This window comes from Pelophylax lessonae (assembly GCF_965119305.1).
Source record: "Pelophylax lessonae genome assembly, chromosome: 2".
NCBI lineage: Eukaryota > Metazoa > Chordata > Amphibia > Anura > Ranidae > Pelophylax > Pelophylax lessonae.
The window spans coordinates 743,718,539-743,738,674 of record NC_138769.1 but is presented as its reverse complement, the minus strand read 5'-3'; the positions used below and the strand labels follow the sequence as shown (position 1 = coordinate 743,738,674).

General features: G+C 42.8%; 3 protein-coding genes across 3 annotated transcripts in view; 2 read left to right on the top strand and 1 right to left on the bottom strand.

The window, feature by feature from the left end:
* Positions 1–20,136, top strand: part of LOC309548369 (uncharacterized protein) — a gene marked incomplete at its 3' end in the record, with an annotated part of 923,844 nt that overhangs the window by 353,322 nt on the left and 550,386 nt on the right.
* The window catches only part of LOC309546816 (uncharacterized protein), a gene marked incomplete at both ends in the record, with an annotated part of 172,119 nt that overhangs the window by 16,332 nt on the left and 135,651 nt on the right, over positions 1–20,136 (bottom strand). Inside the window, one exon of the mRNA XM_082246501.1 lies at positions 208–647. Within this exon, the coding sequence (XP_082102627.1) occupies positions 208–647 (440 nt within the window). The remainder of the gene's footprint in view (positions 1–207; positions 648–20,136) is intronic.
* The window catches only part of LOC309547853 (uncharacterized protein), a gene marked incomplete at both ends in the record, with an annotated part of 29,976 nt that continues 19,188 nt past the window's right edge, over positions 9,349–20,136 (top strand). The window contains one exon of the mRNA XM_082247856.1: positions 9,349–9,426. Coding sequence (XP_082103982.1) covers positions 9,349–9,426 — 78 coding nt within the window. The remainder of the gene's footprint in view (positions 9,427–20,136) is intronic.

Sequence of the window (20,136 nt, the reverse complement as noted above, 5' to 3'; positions counted from 1 at the left end):
TCCTTTATTATTCCTCCTTCTTTCAGAGTTTCCCCTCTGCAGCTGAAGCTTATGAATCCTCTGGTGATACTTAGCACAGCATTTACTGTATAATATTTCTCACATTCAAAGCATTAAAATGGCTTCCTTCCAGTGTGAATCCTCTGGTGTCTGATAAGGTTTGACTTCACTGTAAAAGCTTTGCCACATTCAGAACACTGATATGACTTCTCTCCAGTGTGAATCCTGTGGTGACTGATAAGATATGACTTCAGTGTAAAAGCTTTGCCACATTCAGAACACTGATATGACTTCTCTCCAGTGTGAATCATCTGGTGTCTGATAAGATGTGACTTCTGTGTAAAAGCTTTGCCACATTCAGAACACTGATATGGCTTCTCTCCAGTGTGAATCCTCTGGTGTATGATGAGCTCTTTCTTGGTTATAAAAGCTTTGCCACATTCAGAACACTGATATGGCTTCTCTCCAGTGTGAAACCTCTGGTGTGTGATAAGCTCTTTCTTGGTTATAAAAGCTTTGCCACATTCAGAACACTGATATGGCTTCTCTCCAGTGTGAATCCTCTGGTGTATGATGAGCTCTTTCTTGGTTATAAAAGCTTTGCCACATTCAGAACACTGATATGGCTTCTCTCCAGTGTGAAACCTCTGGTGTGTGATAAGCTTTTTATTGGTTATAAAAGCTTTGCCACATTCAGAACATTGATATGGCTTCTCTCCAGTGTGAACCCTCTGGTGTACGATAAGCTCTGACCTCTGTATAAAAGCTTTGCCACATTCAGAACACTGATATGACTTCTCTCCAGTGTGAATCCTGTGGTGTCTGATAAGATATGACTTCAGTGTAAAAGCTTTGCCACATTCAGAACACTGATATGACTTCTCTCCAGTGTGAATCCTGTGGTGACTGATAAGATATGACTTCCGTGTAAAAGCTTTGCCACATTCAGAACACTGATATGACTTCTCTCCAGTGTGAATCCTGTGGTGTCTGATAAGATGTGACTTCCGTGTAAAAGCTTTATCACATTCAGAACATTGATATGACTTCTCTCCAGTGTGAATCTTCTTGTGTGTTATACCTTTTGCCTCCATTGTAAAACCTTTATCACATTCCAAACAAGAAATATCTTCTGAAATGACTTCTCATATATACATGGGTTGGACTTTACAGTAAAGACATTGTCACTTCCAGAGCACTAAAATTACTTCTCGTTTGTTGTCCTCTGAGGTTGGATCAATGCTGAAGAGCATTCAAAACATTCATGACATTTAGAACACGGATAGGTTTTGTGTCCTGTGTGAATCTTCCAGTGAACTGCAATAAAGACTTTCAGTCACTTATAACATCCATATGGCTTGCTTCTCATGTAACTTTGTTGTATTGTTGTAACAAGACAAGCATGGCCAAAGAAAATGGTTCATCAATCCATCTGTGCAGAAAAAAAAACAGAAGTCATAATTCTATAAAAAGGGTTAAAAAAGTTGCTTCCTTTTTAACATTTATTATTAACTGCTTCCCGCTGGGCCTATTGTAATATGATGGCCAAACAGGAGCCCCATTGTCACATAGTGAGGTAGAAAAAAAGACACCAGGCCATCCAGTTCATCCCGTGTGTGTGTGTGTTTGCTGCTAACCGTACATTGTATACCCCTGTATGTTCTTCTTAAGGTGCCCATCTAATAGTTTTTTGAAACTATCGATGCTCCCTGCTGATACCACTGCTTGTGGAAGAGAATTCCACATCCTTACCACTCTGACAGTTAACATCCCCTTACATAAGGGTGTTTGTGATCCCTGCGCTGTCTGAGGTGATTAGAGACTCCCTGCTGCAGCTCCACTGGTACTGATACTGAACAGTTTAAGTATATTGATATGGGGGTAGTGGTGCGCTTCAGGGGTTAGTTCTTATTAAATCTCTAATAAAGTGGGTATTGTGCAAAAATCTCAAAAAGGTGCTTAATATGATCCGTGTGTGCATAAATATTTGTAAAAAGATAGGTGATCCAAGTGCAAGTGCGTAAGGTTGATCTAAAGCAACATATATATAAAAAGATAAGTACCGAATATGTTCCAATTTTCACATAAAATAAAATGTATCAATGTGCCATGTAAAACTTCAATCTGGTTATTAATAAATACACAAATAAATTATATAAGTGCTCAAATAAAGTGCTGCATGCTTCTTCCAATCAAAAAAATATTCCAAAATATTTCTAATAAGTATAACAATAAGTGAACGTCTCTGTTGCAATATATAAAATATACAATTTCTGTTGTGAAAGTCCAAAAAATAAATAAATAAATAAATAAATTCCAAATGAATCTTGTGTATATTTTCTCCTTTGTGACCGTGCTCCAATAATAAAATAAAGTGACTATATTCTCCTCCACCTGGTGTGTCACCTCTATGTGCGCTAGACTCTCACCTTGAAGGCAAGATAATAATGCCTCTGGTATATATTCAGACTTTTCAACGGATACTTTTCCTTTTGGGGCTTTGTATACTTCAATCCAGATCCTAGATCCCTTTTTTTGAGAGAGGTTTCCTGGATTCCTATAGGTGTCTGCTCGGTCCGCTGTTCTTATCCTATCCTCCTTATTGAGCCTTATAGTGCCTCAGAAACAAAGAGCTTTCATGGTGCAGTATATAATGCCTTTTATTTATATCTATATAAAGTTGCACTTACAGTGTAGCGAAGATAAACAGGCGTATATCAAAACAACCGCTGCTGTGGAGATCGGGCTCCGTCGTAACGTCACTTCCGGGTATAGAGCTCCTCCTACGCGTTACATCACGAGGTCACGTGACTTCCTCAGGGAGTCACGTGACCTCGTGACGTAACACGTAGGAGGAGCTCTATACCCGGAAGTGACGTTACGACGGAGCCCAATCTCCACAGCGGCGGTTGTTTTGATATACGCCTGTTTATCTTCGCTACACTGTAAGTGCAACTTTATATAGATATAAATAAAAGGCATTATATACTGCACCATGAAAGCTCTTTGTTTCTGAGGCACTATAAGGCTCAATAAGGAGGATAGGATAAGAACAGCGGACCGAGCAGACACCTATAGGAATCCAGGAAACCTCTCTAAAAAAAAAAGGGATCTAGGATCTGGATTGAAGTATACAAAGCCCCAAAAGGAAAAGTATCCATTGAAAAGTCTGAATATATACCAGAGGCATTATTATCTTGCCTTCAAGGTGAGAGTCTAGCGCACATAGAGGTGACACACCAGGTGGAGGAGAATATAGTCACTTTATTTTATTATTGGAGCACGGTCACAAAGGAGAAAATATACACAAGATTCATTTGGAATTTATTTATTTATTTATTTATTTTTTGGACTTTCACAACAGAAATTGTATATTTTATATATTGCAACAGAGACGTTCACTTATTGTTATACTTATTAGAAATATTTTGGAATATTTTTTTGATTGGAAGAAGCATGCAGCACTTTATTTGAGCACTTATATAATTTATTTGTGTATTTATTAATAACCAGATTGAAGTTTTACATGGCACATTGAAAGATTGTATTAATATGCCTTATGATTTTTCAGATATATATTTCAGTTTATGCCCATCCTGTGATGAAATGTGGGCCCTTGCATTTCCATATTAACGAGCTAACACTGAAAACCATTCATCCACCTTGGTCAGCAAACAGCTATATTTTGCATTTAGACGACATGTTAAACCACCTCTCCATTCATTCATTTGAACACTTGACAGTTGGACATTTTGCATAAGAGATTGCTGATGCCACCCATAAACAATTGACAATTGCTTACATTAACACATGACAAGCTGAACACAGACGGACCGATACTATAACAAGACACCCCATATTGACACAGATGTATAGGACACAAAATCCTTTTCATGTAACTGTTTCTATGAGTGATGTTGTACTGTTCAATTGACTTACGAATTGTAAACCAGTTTCTGCTGCCGAAATATCCTTTAAATGGGAGCACGAAACTTGAAATAAACAGTTGTGACTGCACGAAGTTTGAGTGCTATGTGTCGTCATAACTCCCAGCTGGATGGAGGGTGAATTCATTATCTATTGGGAGGGTAGCAACTGAAGGGCTGTAATATCATCGTGATTGCCTCCTGACGAGAATTGAGCTAACAGTTTTGGTGTCAGAAAGTGAGATCTGCCAGAAACACAGTATGGGGTAAGTGATTATATTTTTATTATTATTATTACTACCCTATACTGTCAGAGCAGATAAACGGTACCCAGTTAACCGCTAATTTTAGCAACTCCCGGGAATCTCAAATTCCCAAAGATGGGGATTGATACTCCAGCGCTTGGAGCGCCAAAGATAAAATGGGGTCTGGAACCCGGTTACAAAGCAGTACTGTGTGTGATGGTGAATTCCCCCTCCAAAACCTTGTATATATTTGTACAGACACTTAAGTGTATTTAGTCGTTATATAAGATTGCATGCCATTGTATAGATGTATGTGGAGATTGTATGTGATATTAAGCTGAGCTTGAAGGTATAGTCTTGCCCACCAAGGATAGTTAATCAGCAGACCATAAGTTGGATATATATAAATCTGATTATTTAGACGGAGGAAACCACATAAGTTGGGAAACTAGGTTTTTTTTTTCCAATAAAGTATAAACACTGATGTCACTACCCATAGATATATAAACCTTCAAACTCAGCTGATCTCACTTTATATTCTGAGCTTAAGATAATGGGAAATTTTCAAGGTAAGGAGAATTCCGAGAAAATGATGAAATTTACGTTTAGGAAGATTGTATGAAAATTGTATCGTGTATGGGCAACCTTAGATCCATGAATCATTATGTTGTGTTCATTTTAACACTATTCCTAAAGGTGCTGTATCAGCAAAGCATTTCATAACACTAAATGAATATTGGTTGCATAATAATTTGTTTTGTGGTTATTACTTATGTTTTAAAAGTGATGTGATTTTGCCGTACTATGCTGGTCATGGCAGCTTTTAGAAGCAAGGAAATATATATTTGGTGTGTAAAGTGTGACCTTAAGGACTAAAATTGTATTTCTATCCTTAAAAATCGTAAGCAATTTTGAACTTTCATCATTAAGGTTTTGTGTCACCAACTTTTCTTTCTTTATCACTGGCTTTTTAAAAAAAATATATATTTTCTAAGTGCCTTTTTAGCAAACAAACCCCCCTCCCCCCCCCACCTCTTTCGGTCTGTGACACAGGTCACTGCAAAGGGATTGTAAAGAGTTGTATTGTCATACAAATTAACGATCAGTTTTGCCTTGTAGAGAAAACAAGTTTTAAGGAATGTTCCGAATTGCTAAAGAATGGGTGACATAAGTGAAATTTGAGATTTTCAGAACGACCAAGCACAGCCTTCAACAACAACCCATGGGAGTATTGTTTCCAAATTGTTTTTTTCTGATTGATTAGACTGTTTTTATGGGTGTTAGAAAGTTTCTATTTATTGGGTGTCAGATATTTGATGTGTTCTAAATTTGACATATATGAGCTCTGGCATAAATGAGGTGCTATGCTTTAGATAATTAAGCATCTCTGGTCTTTTTTTTTAGAGTTTTCCTTTGGTATATTGGTACATACTTTTGTATTCTGGTGCTAAACACTAATTTTTGAATTTATGCACTTATGCTTTTACTACCTTTTCTCTTGACAAGATTATTGGTATGGGATAATGTGCTCAGGCAGATACTGTAGTACTACTCTTATATAATAATCTTGGATACAAATGAAATTTTACAGATTTGTGTACATATACCATATGTAACTCTGGAAACTAGTGAGCTGATTGTCATTTATATGTCACAGCACGTTATCAGATGTGCAGTATGTGAAATCTGTATTGTTAAATAGTAGAATAGAAAGCTGTCATTCAAAAAAAAAAAAAATAGGATGGAAGTGGTTGGCTTGTTGATAGTATGCTAAGAATTAAAATTAATTTATGCCAGCGTTACTACTTTGATAAAATTTTAAAGGTAACCTCCTGCGGTGAATTCAATTAGTTGATCTCTTTTCATCCAAAAAGTGACTCATTGCCCAGGTTTTGCATATGAATGGTTCTTGAAGTCAGATTTTGTGTCTCCAAGGCCATTTGGTTTCAATTTCCTGTTGAGGTGTCACCAAGCAATTGTGCAATCTCTTATAAATTTATGTTTGCATGAGTACTGACTTCTAGCTGTTTTGTGTGTCTCTATGTGTCCATGTACACAAGACAGCTTGATTTCACTCCCTGTTGTTCAGTGATCACAGCATCTTAGCCATGCAAGGGATACTCAGTTCTAGGTAGCTTCCTGCTTGGGTGAGTCAGAGGACTGCAATTTAACCCATCTCCACCTTTGGAGGAATACAAGGCAGTTCAACCCCTCCAAGGGCCCTCACCATTGTTGCATGTGTAGACATGCTGTGTTCTCCCAAAACAGTGCCATTAAGTATCCTTCCTGTTACCTGCCTTCCTGTAGGCCCTAAACCTCAGTGCTGCGAGTAGTTTCACTAGCATTTATTTTTGCTGCCTGTCTATAGGCCAGAAGCCCAGTGGCGCAAAATACTCCTGCCATTCTTGTAAAACTTGTATTTTTGTCTCTGTACTTACCTGCTATTCTTGCTAAAGTCAGAATGACTTCAGACCCGTCTCAACCCCATGAGTCCACTTATTCTCATATCTAGAGATTTTGAAAGAGGAATATGTGGTAATTGAAAAATTAAACAGTGATTATGGTGATCTCTCGCTCTCGTTTCCTTTGCCAACAGGTGCACCAACTCACCCATTCAAGCCTGGTGACAGAATCCTGGTGAAGGCCCCTCCATAAGCTGACGTCGCTAGACTGACCCTACGGACCTCCTGCAACGGTTCAAGCAGTGACCAGAACAGCGGTACTGACAGACGACTCCCCGGCTTGGATCCACGCATCGCGACAGACGGAAGCCCCACCCCTGGACCCCACGACAACTTACCAGAGATTGTGACGAGCACCAGCCGAATCATTGGAGATTGTGACGAGCACCAGCCGAATCATTGGAGATTGTGACGAGCACCAGCCGAATCATTGGAGATTGTGACGACAAGCACCAGACGAATTCCAGCTGGATCTAGACAGACGCATTGGTACAATGCCAGCGGACACCTCTACTCCTGGAAGACGTCGCATTCGTGCGACAGTGGTACGCTTTGTAGCAAGCTGAGCACTAGTAGCCACTGTCTGGTTACTTGCAATATGTGCTCACCACCCGAGAACCTCTCCTCATTTTGCCCTTGCTCACCCCAGGAAAGGAGAGAGACACGAGACATTCATGTCTCCACTTTACAGTCGAAGTCAAGCCGATTGGACACAAAGGACATTGTTTTTTCGTTATAGCCACCAGGGACTTGGTCTGACTGCTCTGAACGAGGGTTGAAAGGGAATTTTTTTCCTCTCATTAAAAACGGGAGGTTTATTTTTTGCCCTTTCCTGGAAAAGGCCTTAGGACATGTTGAAAAATCACATGCCATCGTCAACAGGTGGTATGTGCTGCCATGGTCTATTTGTAGTGACTTTATCGCCATAATAATGGAGTTGGATTTTTCAGGCCATGGACTCTTGCAAGCTATGGCCCTCCCCATTGAACATGTCTGTTTTGATTTGATAGAATTCTAAGAAGTTATATCCCTATGTGCACACAACCAAGTCACCAGCCTACATACACCTTGGAATAATGTCACCTGTTTTGTGCTATTCAGAGACTCTAAGTGATCCCACCGTTATGAATAAGCTGGGATCAAAGGTTGGGTTGAAAGATTGTATTAATATGCCTTATGATTTTTCAGATATATATTTCAGTTTATGCCCATCCTGTGATGAAATGTGGGCCCTTGCATTTCCATATTAACGAGCTAACACTGAAAACCATTCATCCACCTTGGTCAGCAAACAGCTATATTTTGCATTTAGACGACATGTTAAACCACCTCTCCATTCATTCATTTGAACACTTGACAGTTGGACATTTTGCATAAGAGATTGCTGATGCCACCCATAAACAATTGACAATTGCTTACATTAACACATGACAAGCTGAACACAGACGGACCGATACTATAACAAGACACCCCATATTGACACAGATGTATAGGACACAAAATCCTTTTCATGTAACTGTTTCTATGAGTGATGTTGTACTGTTCAATTGACTTACGAATTGTAAACCAGTTTCTGCTGCCGAAATATCCTTTAAATGGGAGCACGAAACTTGAAATAAACAGTTGTGACTGCACGAAGTTTGAGTGCTATGTGTCGTCATAACTCCCAGCTGGATGGAGGGTGAATTCATTATCTATTGGGAGGGTAGCAACTGAAGGGCTGTAATATCATCGTGATTGCCTCCTGACGAGAATTGAGCTAACACACATTTATACATTTTATTTTATGTGAAAATTGGAACATATTCGGTACTTATCTTTTTATATATATGTTGCTTTAGATCAACCTTACGCACTTGCACTTGGATCACCTATCTTTTTACAAATATTTATGCACACACGGATCACATTAAGCACCTTTTTGAGATTTTTGCACAATACCCACTTTATTAGAGATTTAATAAGAACTAACCCCTGAAGCGCACCACTACCCCCATATCAAAATTCCCTTACATAGTTTAAGGTTAAACCGTTTTTTTCTAGTTTTAGTGAGTGGCCCCGTGTTTTATTGTATTCCCTTTCTCTGAAAAGTTAGTTCCTTATGCTATGGTCACCAGTACAGTATTTGTACATTGATATCATATCCCCTCTCAAGCGTCTCTTCTCCAGAGAGAATAAGTTCAATGCTTGTAGTCTTTCCTCATAGCTGATGTCCAACATTCCCCTAATTATCTTTGTTGTCCTTCTCTGGACTCTCTCCAGTTCCAGCACATCCTTTCTGAGGACCGGTGCCCAGAACTGGACGGCACTATCTGATAAACTGTGTAACTCACTACACTCTCCCTGAAGGAATGTGGGATTGTGTGTACGGCGAGATAGAAGTTAGTTAGGTAGGGAGAGTGTTAGATTAATAAGCAGGCTTGACGGTGGCACAAGTGAGAGACTATGGGTTGGGTGATTGATTTTAATTATGGATATTAATTAAAACCTATTAAATTAATAATGGATGTGGGAACTCGAAGTTCCCTCGAAGAAGCCCATTTGCTCGCTATTCTGCGAACAGGCTGTGTTCGAGTCGAACTTAGGTTCGTCTCGAACACGAAGTTCATCACTATACACCGATTTGGGTTCTTTTTACCAAAGAAATGAAGCAGAATATATTTTGGCCTAAAATTAAGACGAAAGGTTATTTATTTGCAAAATTTTATAACAGAAATGAAGAAGGTGAATGTGTTAAAGATAAAGGGTTTTCAGAGATCACCTAAATACAGAGTAGAAGATAGACAGATTGAGGTATAGAGTTCCAGAGGATGGGAGAGGCTCTGGTGAAGTCCTGGAGGTGAGGAGAGTAGGAGGTATTGTGAGGAGCGAAGAGAATGGTTTGGTTGATATTTTGAGACAAGGTTGGTGATGTAGCTGGGGGAAGAGTTGTGGAGGGCTTTGTAAGATGTTGTAAGTATTTTGGATTTTTAATAGGAAGAGATCAAACAAAAGAGTTGCCCTGGCATTATTGCACCTCCCACAGGTAGGAAAGGTTGTGGGAAAAATGTTGTGCAAAAGTGGGGAATGTATACCATTTGGTCAAAGGTTATATCTGGACTCCTGGAGACTGCTGGAAAAGGAGGATTTGTGAGTAAAGAATAGGATATGATCTCTTTCTGTCTGGGTGAATGTGTGACCCAAATCTCTTCCCATTTCAGAAGGAATAAAGTTGTGAAATCTCTATTTTGATTGGTAAGGAAGTGATGGGATATGGAAATTGTTTGACCTGTTGGCTGACTTCATCTTTATTCCGGCATCATGGAAGAATGTATTGTCACCTGACCCGTCTGTAACACTCATTAATAAATGTTTTTCAATAAATGCATAATCTTTTGCCAAATGCAATACATATATATTCGTTTCAGTTTTGAAATGGTTTACCGGGATTATGGCTAAAGACTGCAATTCTGTTTCTCATAAAAGTAATCTGAGCAGTAGCCGCTGGATCACTATTAGAAGCAGTGAGAGGGGTGTCCCCTCCCCCCCCCCTCCTGCTTCTCACCAGTGTTTCTCGGGCCTTCTGTTCTTACCAGTCAGCCTGGGAAATGATCCGACAGTTCGCACAGCTGGTCACAGAGGTGAGAAGAAACCAGATCGTCTCTGATCACCTCTACAATCTAGGAGGACCGGAGTGACATCATGACATCACTTCCAGTCTAGGGCCGAGGTAACCAGGTTTGTTTTTTTCTTTTTTGAAAAGCAAAAGATCACATTTTTTTTTTGATCTTTTGCTTTCAAAGGTAGACCCCAGTTCTCTCCATAAAGAAGACTTGTCATCCCTTATTTCTGTTAAATGGGATGTTTACATTTATTGTAATAGGAATAAAAGTGATAAAAAAATAAAGGGACATTGTAAAAAAAAAGGTCAATAAAAATGTAAATAAATAAGAAAAAAAAAGGCTTGCGAGCAGAAGTGAACACATTCTTAAGTCACGCACGCATACTGTATGTAAATGGTGTTTGCAACACACGTGAGGTATCATTGTGAACTTTAGAGCGAGAGCAAGAATTCTAGCACTGGACCTCCTCTATAAACTGGCTTCTCACCCCTCCCCCATACACAGCCCTTCTCACCCCTCCACCATACACAGACCTCCACAGCTTCTCACCCCTCCCCCATACACAGCCCTTCTCACCCCTCCACCATACACAGACCTCCACAGCTTCTCACCCCTCCCCCATACACAGCCCTTCTCACCCCTCCACCATACACAGACCTCCCCAGCTTCTCACCCCTCCCCCATACACAGCCCTCCCTGTCTTCTTACCCCTCCCCCATACACAGCCCTCCCTGTCTTCTTACCCCTCCCCCATACACATTCCTCCAGATCGAACCAGTGACCCACATTCACCTAGCAGAAAGAGGGTCGCTGGTTCGATTCCCAACCATGACACTACCTGCCTGGAGTTTGCATGTTCTCCCTGTGCCTGCGTGGGTTTCCTCCGGGTACTCCGGTTTCCTCCCACACTCCAAAGACATGCTGGTAGGTTAATTGGATCCTGTTCAAAAATATTGGCCCTACTGTGTATGTATGTGAGTTAGGGACCTTAGATTGTAAGCTCCTTGAGGGCAGGGACTGATGTGAATGTACAATGTATATGTAAAGCGCTGCGTAAATTGACAGCGCTATATAAGAACCTGAAATAAATAAATAAATAAATATTACACCCTTTCCCTTTCAGATTCCTCCTCACACACGAAGGTCTTACAATATGCCTGGATAAAATGGTAAAAAGGCGCTGGTAACCCTGGATGTTATTATTAAATGAAAAATAATAATAGTAAAGTGCTAATTCTGTTGTGCAAATGTAGTGAAAAAATATATATAAAATACAGAGTGCTAGCTCTTGTTTCTATTGTGAAAAATAACGCTTTAAGTATTTGAAATTATTCAAAGTGCTAATTTTCATAAACAAAATCACTGGTCTCTCCTAAATCCGGAAGTTTAGAGTAATAGTAACGTCACCTCCTATCGCATTGGAACGCACGCCGGACCGCTGCCACGCTACAAGGGTGAACTAGGAAGGATATCGGAGAGTATCAGGAGACTGCAGATCCTGCACCCCCCCCCATCCCACTACTACCCATAGCAACCGATGGGCATTGCCCTGTGCCAGGTGGGCACAACAATAAGTAAGCAGCCATTTTTATGTTTTGATGTAATATAAAATAAATACAGTATTACACTATTTTTATCTTCTTATCTGTCTCCCTGCATATGGGCTTCATATACACCCAGGTGAGGTAACCAATGGAGGAGTGAGGAGAAGGAGTATATTATTATTTCTTCCAAATCATCCTTTTGTTGGAAACCATAAAAATAATCAAGGTGGAGTGAAGGTGAGCCTATGGTGTGATCCACCTAAGGAAATAGGATCACAGGCATTTGAGGTCTGTGTGACCTACCAGGATCTGGTAAGAGGCATCGATTACCACCCTTATTCACCGGAGCCCCTGATCCATAGGAAATCAATTCCTACACTATTTTACATGAACTGTCCGGATCACAGCCCACTATTCAAGTACTTTTCAAGCACTATATTTATATTTATACAATTGTTTGTCAATTTATTTATTCACAGAGCAATATATTTATATGTTTAATATTGGAACTTTTTGAAGATATAATAAGTGTATTTGCTATTAACAAGCACCTTAATGGTAACTTATTGCACTGTCCGGCACTTTATAGATTTTTTTGTATTGCACAGTACACTTTCTTCTCACTAGCACTTCACTATTTTACATTTATAGTCATTTTGTTTATGAAAATTAACACTTTTATTTTGTTTTGAATCATTTCAAATACTTTAAGCGTTATTTTTCACAATAGAAACAAGAGCTAGCACTCTGTATTTTATATATATTTTTTCACTACATTTGCACAACAGAATTAGCACTTTACTATTATTATTTTTCATTTAATAATAACATCCAGGGTTACCAGCGCCTTTTTACCATTTATCCAGTTTAGTTATTGTAATTTTACAATTAAAGGGGCAGCAGGTTACAGCACTGTTTAACCTCTAAGAACAAGGTGCCTTCACACAAATTTACTTACAATATGCCTACCTTATCAAACACAGATCACCTACCTCCCCAACACAGAACCCACAGATCACCTACCCCCCCAACACAGAACCCACAGATCACTGCTCCCCCAACACAGAACCCACAGATCACCTACCCCCCCCCCCCCAACACAGAACCCACAGATCACCCCTCCCCCCCCACACACACCAACACAGAACCCACAGATCACCTATCTCCCCCAACACAGAACCCACAGATCACCTACCTCCCCCAACACAGAACCCACAGATCACTGCTCCCCCCCCCATACACACCAACACAGAACCCACAGAACACCTACCTCCCCCCAACACAGAACCCACAGATCACTTACCTCCCCCCAACACAGAACCCACAGATCACCTACCTCCCCCAACATACAACCCACAGATCACCTACCTCCCCCAACATACAACCCACAGATCACCTACTTCCCCCAACACAGAACCCAGAGATCACCTACCTCCCCAACACAGAACCCACAGATCATCTACTTCCCCCCCAACACAGAACCCAAAGGTCATCTACGTCCCCCAACATAGAACCCACAGATCACCTACCCCCACCAACACAGAACCCACAGATCACCTGCCTCCCCCCCAACACAGAACCCAAAGGTCATCTACCCCCCAACATAGAACCCACAGATCACCTACCTCCCCCAACATAGAACCCACAGATCACCTACCTCCCCCCAACACAGAACCCAAAGGTCATCTACCCCCCCAACATAGAACCCACAGATCACCTACCTACCCCAACATAGAACCCACAGATCACCTACCCCCCAACACAGAACCCACAGATCACCTACCTCCCCATAACACAGAACCCAAAGGTCATCTACCTCCCCCAACATAGAACCCACAGATCACCTACCCCCCAACACAGAACCCACAGATCACCTACCTCCCCAAACATAGAACCCACAGATCACCTATCTCCCCCTCCCCCACCAACACAGAACCCACAGATCACCTACCTTCCCCAATATAGAACCCACAGATCACCTACCTCCACCCAACACAGAAACCACAGATCACCTACCTCCTCCAACACAGAACCCACAGATCACCTATCCCCCCCCCCCACTGACAGAACCCACAGATCACCTACCCCCCCCCCTCCAACACAGAGCCCACAGATGACCTACCTCCCTCAAAACAGAACCCACAGATCACCTACCCCCCCCCCCCCCACCAACACAGAGTCCACAGATGACCTACCTCCCTCAAAACAGAACCCACAGATCACCTACCTCCCCCAACACAGAACCCACAGATCACCTATCTCCCCCCCCCCCCCCCACTGACACGAAACACACAGATCACCTATCCACCCCCACACCAACACAGAACCCATAGATCACCTACCTCCCCCAACACAGAACCCACATATCACCTACCTCCCCACCCAGACACAGAACCCACAGTTCGTCCCCCCACCCCAACAACACAGAACCCAGAGATCACCTACCTCCCTCAAAACAGAACCCACAGATCACCTACCCCCCGCCACCAACACAGAGCCCACAGATCACCTACCTCCCTCAGAACAGAACCCACAGATCACCTACCTCCCCCAACACAGAACCCACAGATCACCAATCCCCCCCCCCCCCCACTGACACAAAACACACAGATCACCTATCCGCCCCCACACCAACACAGAACCCATAGATCACCTATCTCCCCCAACACAGAACCCACAGATCACCTATCTCCCCCAACACAGAACCAACAGATCGCCTACCTCCCCCAACACAGAACCCACAGGTCACCTATCTCCCCAAAAACAGAACCCACAGATGACCCCACTGCCAACACAGAAGCCACAGATCACCTATCTCCCCCAACACAGAAGCCACAGATCACCTATCTCCCCCAACACAGAACCCACAGTTCACCCCCCCCCATCAACACAGAACCTATAGATCACCTACCTCCCTCAAAACAGAACCCACAGATCACCTACCTCTCCCAACACAGAACCCACAGTTCACCCCCCCCCCCATCAACACAGAACCTATAGATCACCTACCTCCCTCAACACAGAACCAACAGATCACCTACCTCCCCCTACACAGAACCCTCAGATCACCCCCCCCCCCCCGCCAACACAGAACCCACACATGACCCCCCCTCCCCCGCCAACACAGAACCCACAGATAACCTGCCTCCCTCAAAACAGAACCCACAGATCCCCTATCCCCCCAACACAGAACCCACAGATCACCTACCTCCATTCAACACAGAACCCACAGATCACCTACTTCCCCCAAAACAGAACACACAGATCACTTATCTTCCCCAACACAGAACCCACAGATCATATATCCCCCCATCAAAACAGAACCCACAGATCACCTACCTCCCCAACACAGAACCCACGGATCACCTACCGCCTCCCAACACAGAACCCACAGATCACCTACCCCCCCACACATAAAACCCACAGATCACCTACCTCCCCCAACACAGAACACACAGATCATCTATCTCTCCCCTCCTCCAACACAGAACTCACAGATCACTTACCTCCCCCCACACAAAGAAACACAATAGATCACCTACCTCCCCCTCACACACAGATCTGTAAATTACCTACCTTCCTGTAGAAAACCAGGCCGGTGTTGTCCCTCTATAGATCCTAATAAAGTGGTACTATCAGAGGAGGGAAGTGATGGATCAGAGTCTGTAGAAGAAGCTCTAGTGACCAGTCTAGATGGACGAGGTGAGAATGTTGTGTAGGTGGCCCTCCAAGAGTTCGCCTGATTAGTAGATCTTTAGACGTTGAACTCCCTCTGACAATGCAGACTGCAGTGTAGACTCCACCGGTGTGATCTGTGCATCCAGAGCAGCTTCTTCCTTCTGGAGAAATGAAACTCGGAGAACAATGGAGCTTTTGTTTAGAACTTATGCAAACAGACCATTGTACTCCTCCCTGTCCACAAACAAAGCGGGGATCAGTTTACCTCGGAGCCCCCTTGGAATACGCTGTGATTTCTAATATTCAGCTAAAGTCATGCCATGGAATCCCAATGACAGTTGTCTATTTAAGAACATCTCAGAAGGATTTATATCTGGAGATATTTTCCCAAAAACTGTCTGGATCATCGTGTCCCAGCTGTGATTTCATCTCCTCATCTGCAAAGAGGGAGAACCCCCCCCAAAAAAAACACACACACAAATACACACACACACATACATACACACACCTACACACACATACACACACACACATACATACACACATACACACACATACACACACACACATACACACACACACACACACTTAAGCCCCGTACACACGTACCGATGGTCGGCTTACAAATGTTCCTCTTTTCTCCCCGGGATGTCGGTGTCTGCTGAAAAGTGCAAAGACAGCACAAGGACAGCACAAGAATTTTGTCCGCCGACTGCAGAAGTGATGTCATGTAATGGTTAACTTTCCCTGTGTTTTCTATTTTCTGAGCATGCCCAGTCTTGCAAATCTGCGGTCTGTCGGCCGAATTGTGTACTGACAGGCGAACAATCGTCTGTTCTGGTGTCGGCATACAAATATTTTCATGTTTGCAAGAAAGACTTTTGTCCGCGGATTGTGCGCAGACATCTGTCGGAGGCACCATACTAACACGCGTACAATCGGCAGATCCTTCGTCCACCGACGTTTGTATGCCGACGATCGGTACGTGTGTACGGGCCTTTACACACACATACACACACACTTTTGGTGAAGCCAACTCCGGTCTCCATAGAGGAGAAAGGTAATTCCCAGTAGCAGGTATAATATACAGCAGGAGTATTGGATTAAATTTGCGAAGGTCCAATCAGTAAAATATTCTTCCAGCGGAGGTCTAAATCAGTTTTACGATGATTCAGATCCTTCACATCACAACCCCCTCTCTTTTTAAGCTAGATTCACATATCTGTGGCTGCAGAATACGCAGGAAATCGCATGAGTTCCCGACCCGCAGAGAAACGCACTGCACTTTAGCAGATGCACGGGGTTGTCATTAAAAATGAGTACATTGGCACCTATGGCACATTTTTCAAGCTCACCAAATCACATGGAACTGCAGCACTCTGTGAAAGAATAAAGGAGTGCTGGTTCACATTATCCAACAATCATTGCCACATCCCTAAAAACATAATGGGAAAACGTGAACTTGGTTCCGGGAAGGTCAAATATACGATCAAGCCGAAGGGCTGGAGGGATATCCGGGCCGTACCCCACCAAAAGCATGACTAGGCATTGACTGTCCATGCCCCCAATGGATGGCCTTGTCCCGGCACTGAATGTAGGAATGTGGCATACATTTGCACAACCTCAAAGGAAGGACACATTTAAAAATTGCCATATTTCTCTCTAATATTATTGGTTCCTATATTGTCAGCGCCATCTAGTGGCCACAATACATTATATTTATTTAATTACCTGAGTTGGGAAAAATCCTGCATTATGGCCATTAGATGGCGCTGACATGTCTGGTTGTGTCTATGCAGATGTGAGACATTTGTACGGTGATTTGTCCCATAAATAGAGGGCTTAGTCTTTTTGAGATCTCCTTTATTACACATGTCCCTCTGTCCCCGACCAGGAGAAATGGACTCACTTCTGGGAGAAAAATCCCAATTTCTACCGGAGTGAAGTTTTTTTTTTTTAAATTCTGATATTTTTCTCTTAAAGTGTAAGTTTGGTTAAATTGTCCCTTGTGCTGGCGGATATTTATGTGGAAATCTTCATTCCTCCACCCTCATAATAGCTGTACCATCACTTCCCACAATGACACATTGTCTATGAATGGAGGAGGGGGTCCTAGAGGCGTTATCTAGGGTTCCCTTCGAACCATTGGAAGAGATTTCCCTCAAAATGTTGTCCCTAAAATTGACGTTCTTACTGGCCATCACTACAGCTAGAAGAGTAGGAGACCTCCAAGCTCTCTCTATAAAGAACCATTTATGGTAATATTCCCAGACAGGATAGTCCTAAGACCAGATCCTCTGTATCTACCGAAGGTAGCATCTCCTTTTCACAGAACACAGGAGATAAACCTGCCTTCCTTCTGTGATAACCCAAGGAACAGTAAGGAGAAAAGTTTCCACTACATTGATGTAAGAAGAGCCTTGCTCACCTATGTAGATAGGACAAGACCCTTTAGGAGGTCAAACCATCTTTTAGTTCTTCACACTGGACCTAGGAAAGGGTTGCCGGCCTCTAAGCCTTCAGTATCTAGATGGATCAGGCAGGCAATTACCACCGCTTATGAGGCATCAGGTATCCCGGCTCCTGGTAAAATAAAAGTGCATTCTACAAGAGCCCTAGCAACATCCTGGGCATCTGAACAAGGTAACACTTGTAATACCATGTACTGGGGGGAGGGGTAATACAATGTGCTGGGGGAGGGGTAATACCATGTACTGGGGGAGGGGTAATACAATGTACTGGGGGGAGGGGTAATACAATGTGCCGGGGGAGGGGTAATACAATGTACTGGGGAGGGGTAATACAATGTACTGAGGGAGGGGGTAATACAATGTGCTGGGGGAGGGGGTAATACAATGTACTGGGGAGGGGTAATACAATGTGCTGGGGGAGGGGTAATACAATGTACTGAGGGAGGGGTAATACAATGTACTGGGGGGAGGGGTAATACAATGTACTGAGGGAGGGGTAATACAATGTACTGGGGGGAGGGGTAATACAATGTACTGGGGGAGGGGTAATACAATGTACTGGGGGGAGGGGTAATACAATGTACTGGGGGAGGGGTAATACAATGTACTGGGGGAGGGGTAATACAATGTACGTGATGGGGGGAGGGGTATGCTCAGTGAAATCATTTTCTTGTAGCTCAAAAAGGATACAGAAATGTATCTCCTATTATCCGATCTATAAACCAGAGGCTCTGGATGGACAGTTGGATAAATGGTTCTATATTTAGGATGTATCTGGTCTATAAACCAGAGGCTCTGGATGGACAGTTGGATAAATGGTTCTATATTTAGGATGTATCCGGTCTATAAACCAGAGGCTCTGGATGGACAGTTGGATAAATGGTTCTATATTTAGGATGTATCCGGTCTATAAACCAGAGGCTCTGGATGGACAGTTGGATAAATGGTTCTATATTTAGGATGTATCCGATCTATAAACCAGAGGCTCTGGATGGACAGTTGGATAAACAGTTATTTTTTGTGGTGGACGTCGATGAGTTGTGGGAAATGTGTGTGCAAGAAATATTGGTGAGCTGTGGGAATCTTTATTTGCAGGATGCTGATATGTATGGGGGAAGGGCGAGAAGCCTGGGAGATCTATGTATGGGGGAGGGGGTAAAAGCTAGGAAGTGCTGTGTATGGGGGTGGGGTGAGAAGTCAGGGAGTATTGTGTATGGGGTGGGATTAAAAAGACAGCATGGGGGAGGTGTTTGAAGCTGGGTGGGACTGCATATGGGGGAGGGTGAGAAGCTGGAGAGGTCTGTATATAGGGGAGGGGTGGGAAGCTAGGGAGGGCTGTGTATGGGGGAGGGGTGAGATGCCGGGAAGGGATGTGTATGGGGGAGGGGTGGTAAGCTAGGGAGGGCTGTGTATGGGGGTGGGGTGAGAAGTCAGGGAGGGCTGTGTTTGGGGGAGGGGCGGTGAAGTCACATGTAATGAGAAGTACAGACACTCTCTCCTTTCTAATATTAGAGGACAGGATTGGACAATTCCAGTACAGGGAGGAGGGGGTGGAAATATTGGGGCTCAATCACAGCACACAGCCCATGTTATTGTGTGTATAATGCGTGTTCTCTGGTGTGCAGTGTGGGGGCGCTGTTGTGCGGTGTAATGAGGTGTTAGGCTCTCTTCTATAGAATTCTATGGGCTGCGGCTCTTTGTAATATTATACAAGGTGTGGGAACGCTCGGCACAAACAATACAACCTCACATTGTTTTCTTTGATGGTGACGGAAGCCATAGAACATCGGGAACATCGCCTTGTTCAGCTGCCCATACACTCGTACAATCTCCTTCCAATCTTTTCATTGTAAGATCCTTCCCTCCATTTTCTTATGGTTAGTGGAGTGAAATGGAAGTGTGTGATGGCAGTGATGAGGAAATTGGAAGGATCCGGATGGAAAATGTTTCTGGAATGAAGAAATTTCTAGCAGTGAATGTGATTTCATTCAGGAAAGTCCATTCATTCCAAACAAAGGTTTCTTCCAGTAAATTAGAAGGACATTCATCATTGGAGGTACTGAGGAAAGTTTCCATATCAATGTTTGTACGGATGTTCATTTCAAAGTCTACTAGTGTATGACCAGAGTAACTGTTGATGTGAATGAGCCTTAAAGGTGACCATACACTATACAATCTGATTGTACAATCTCCTTTCCATCTTCCATC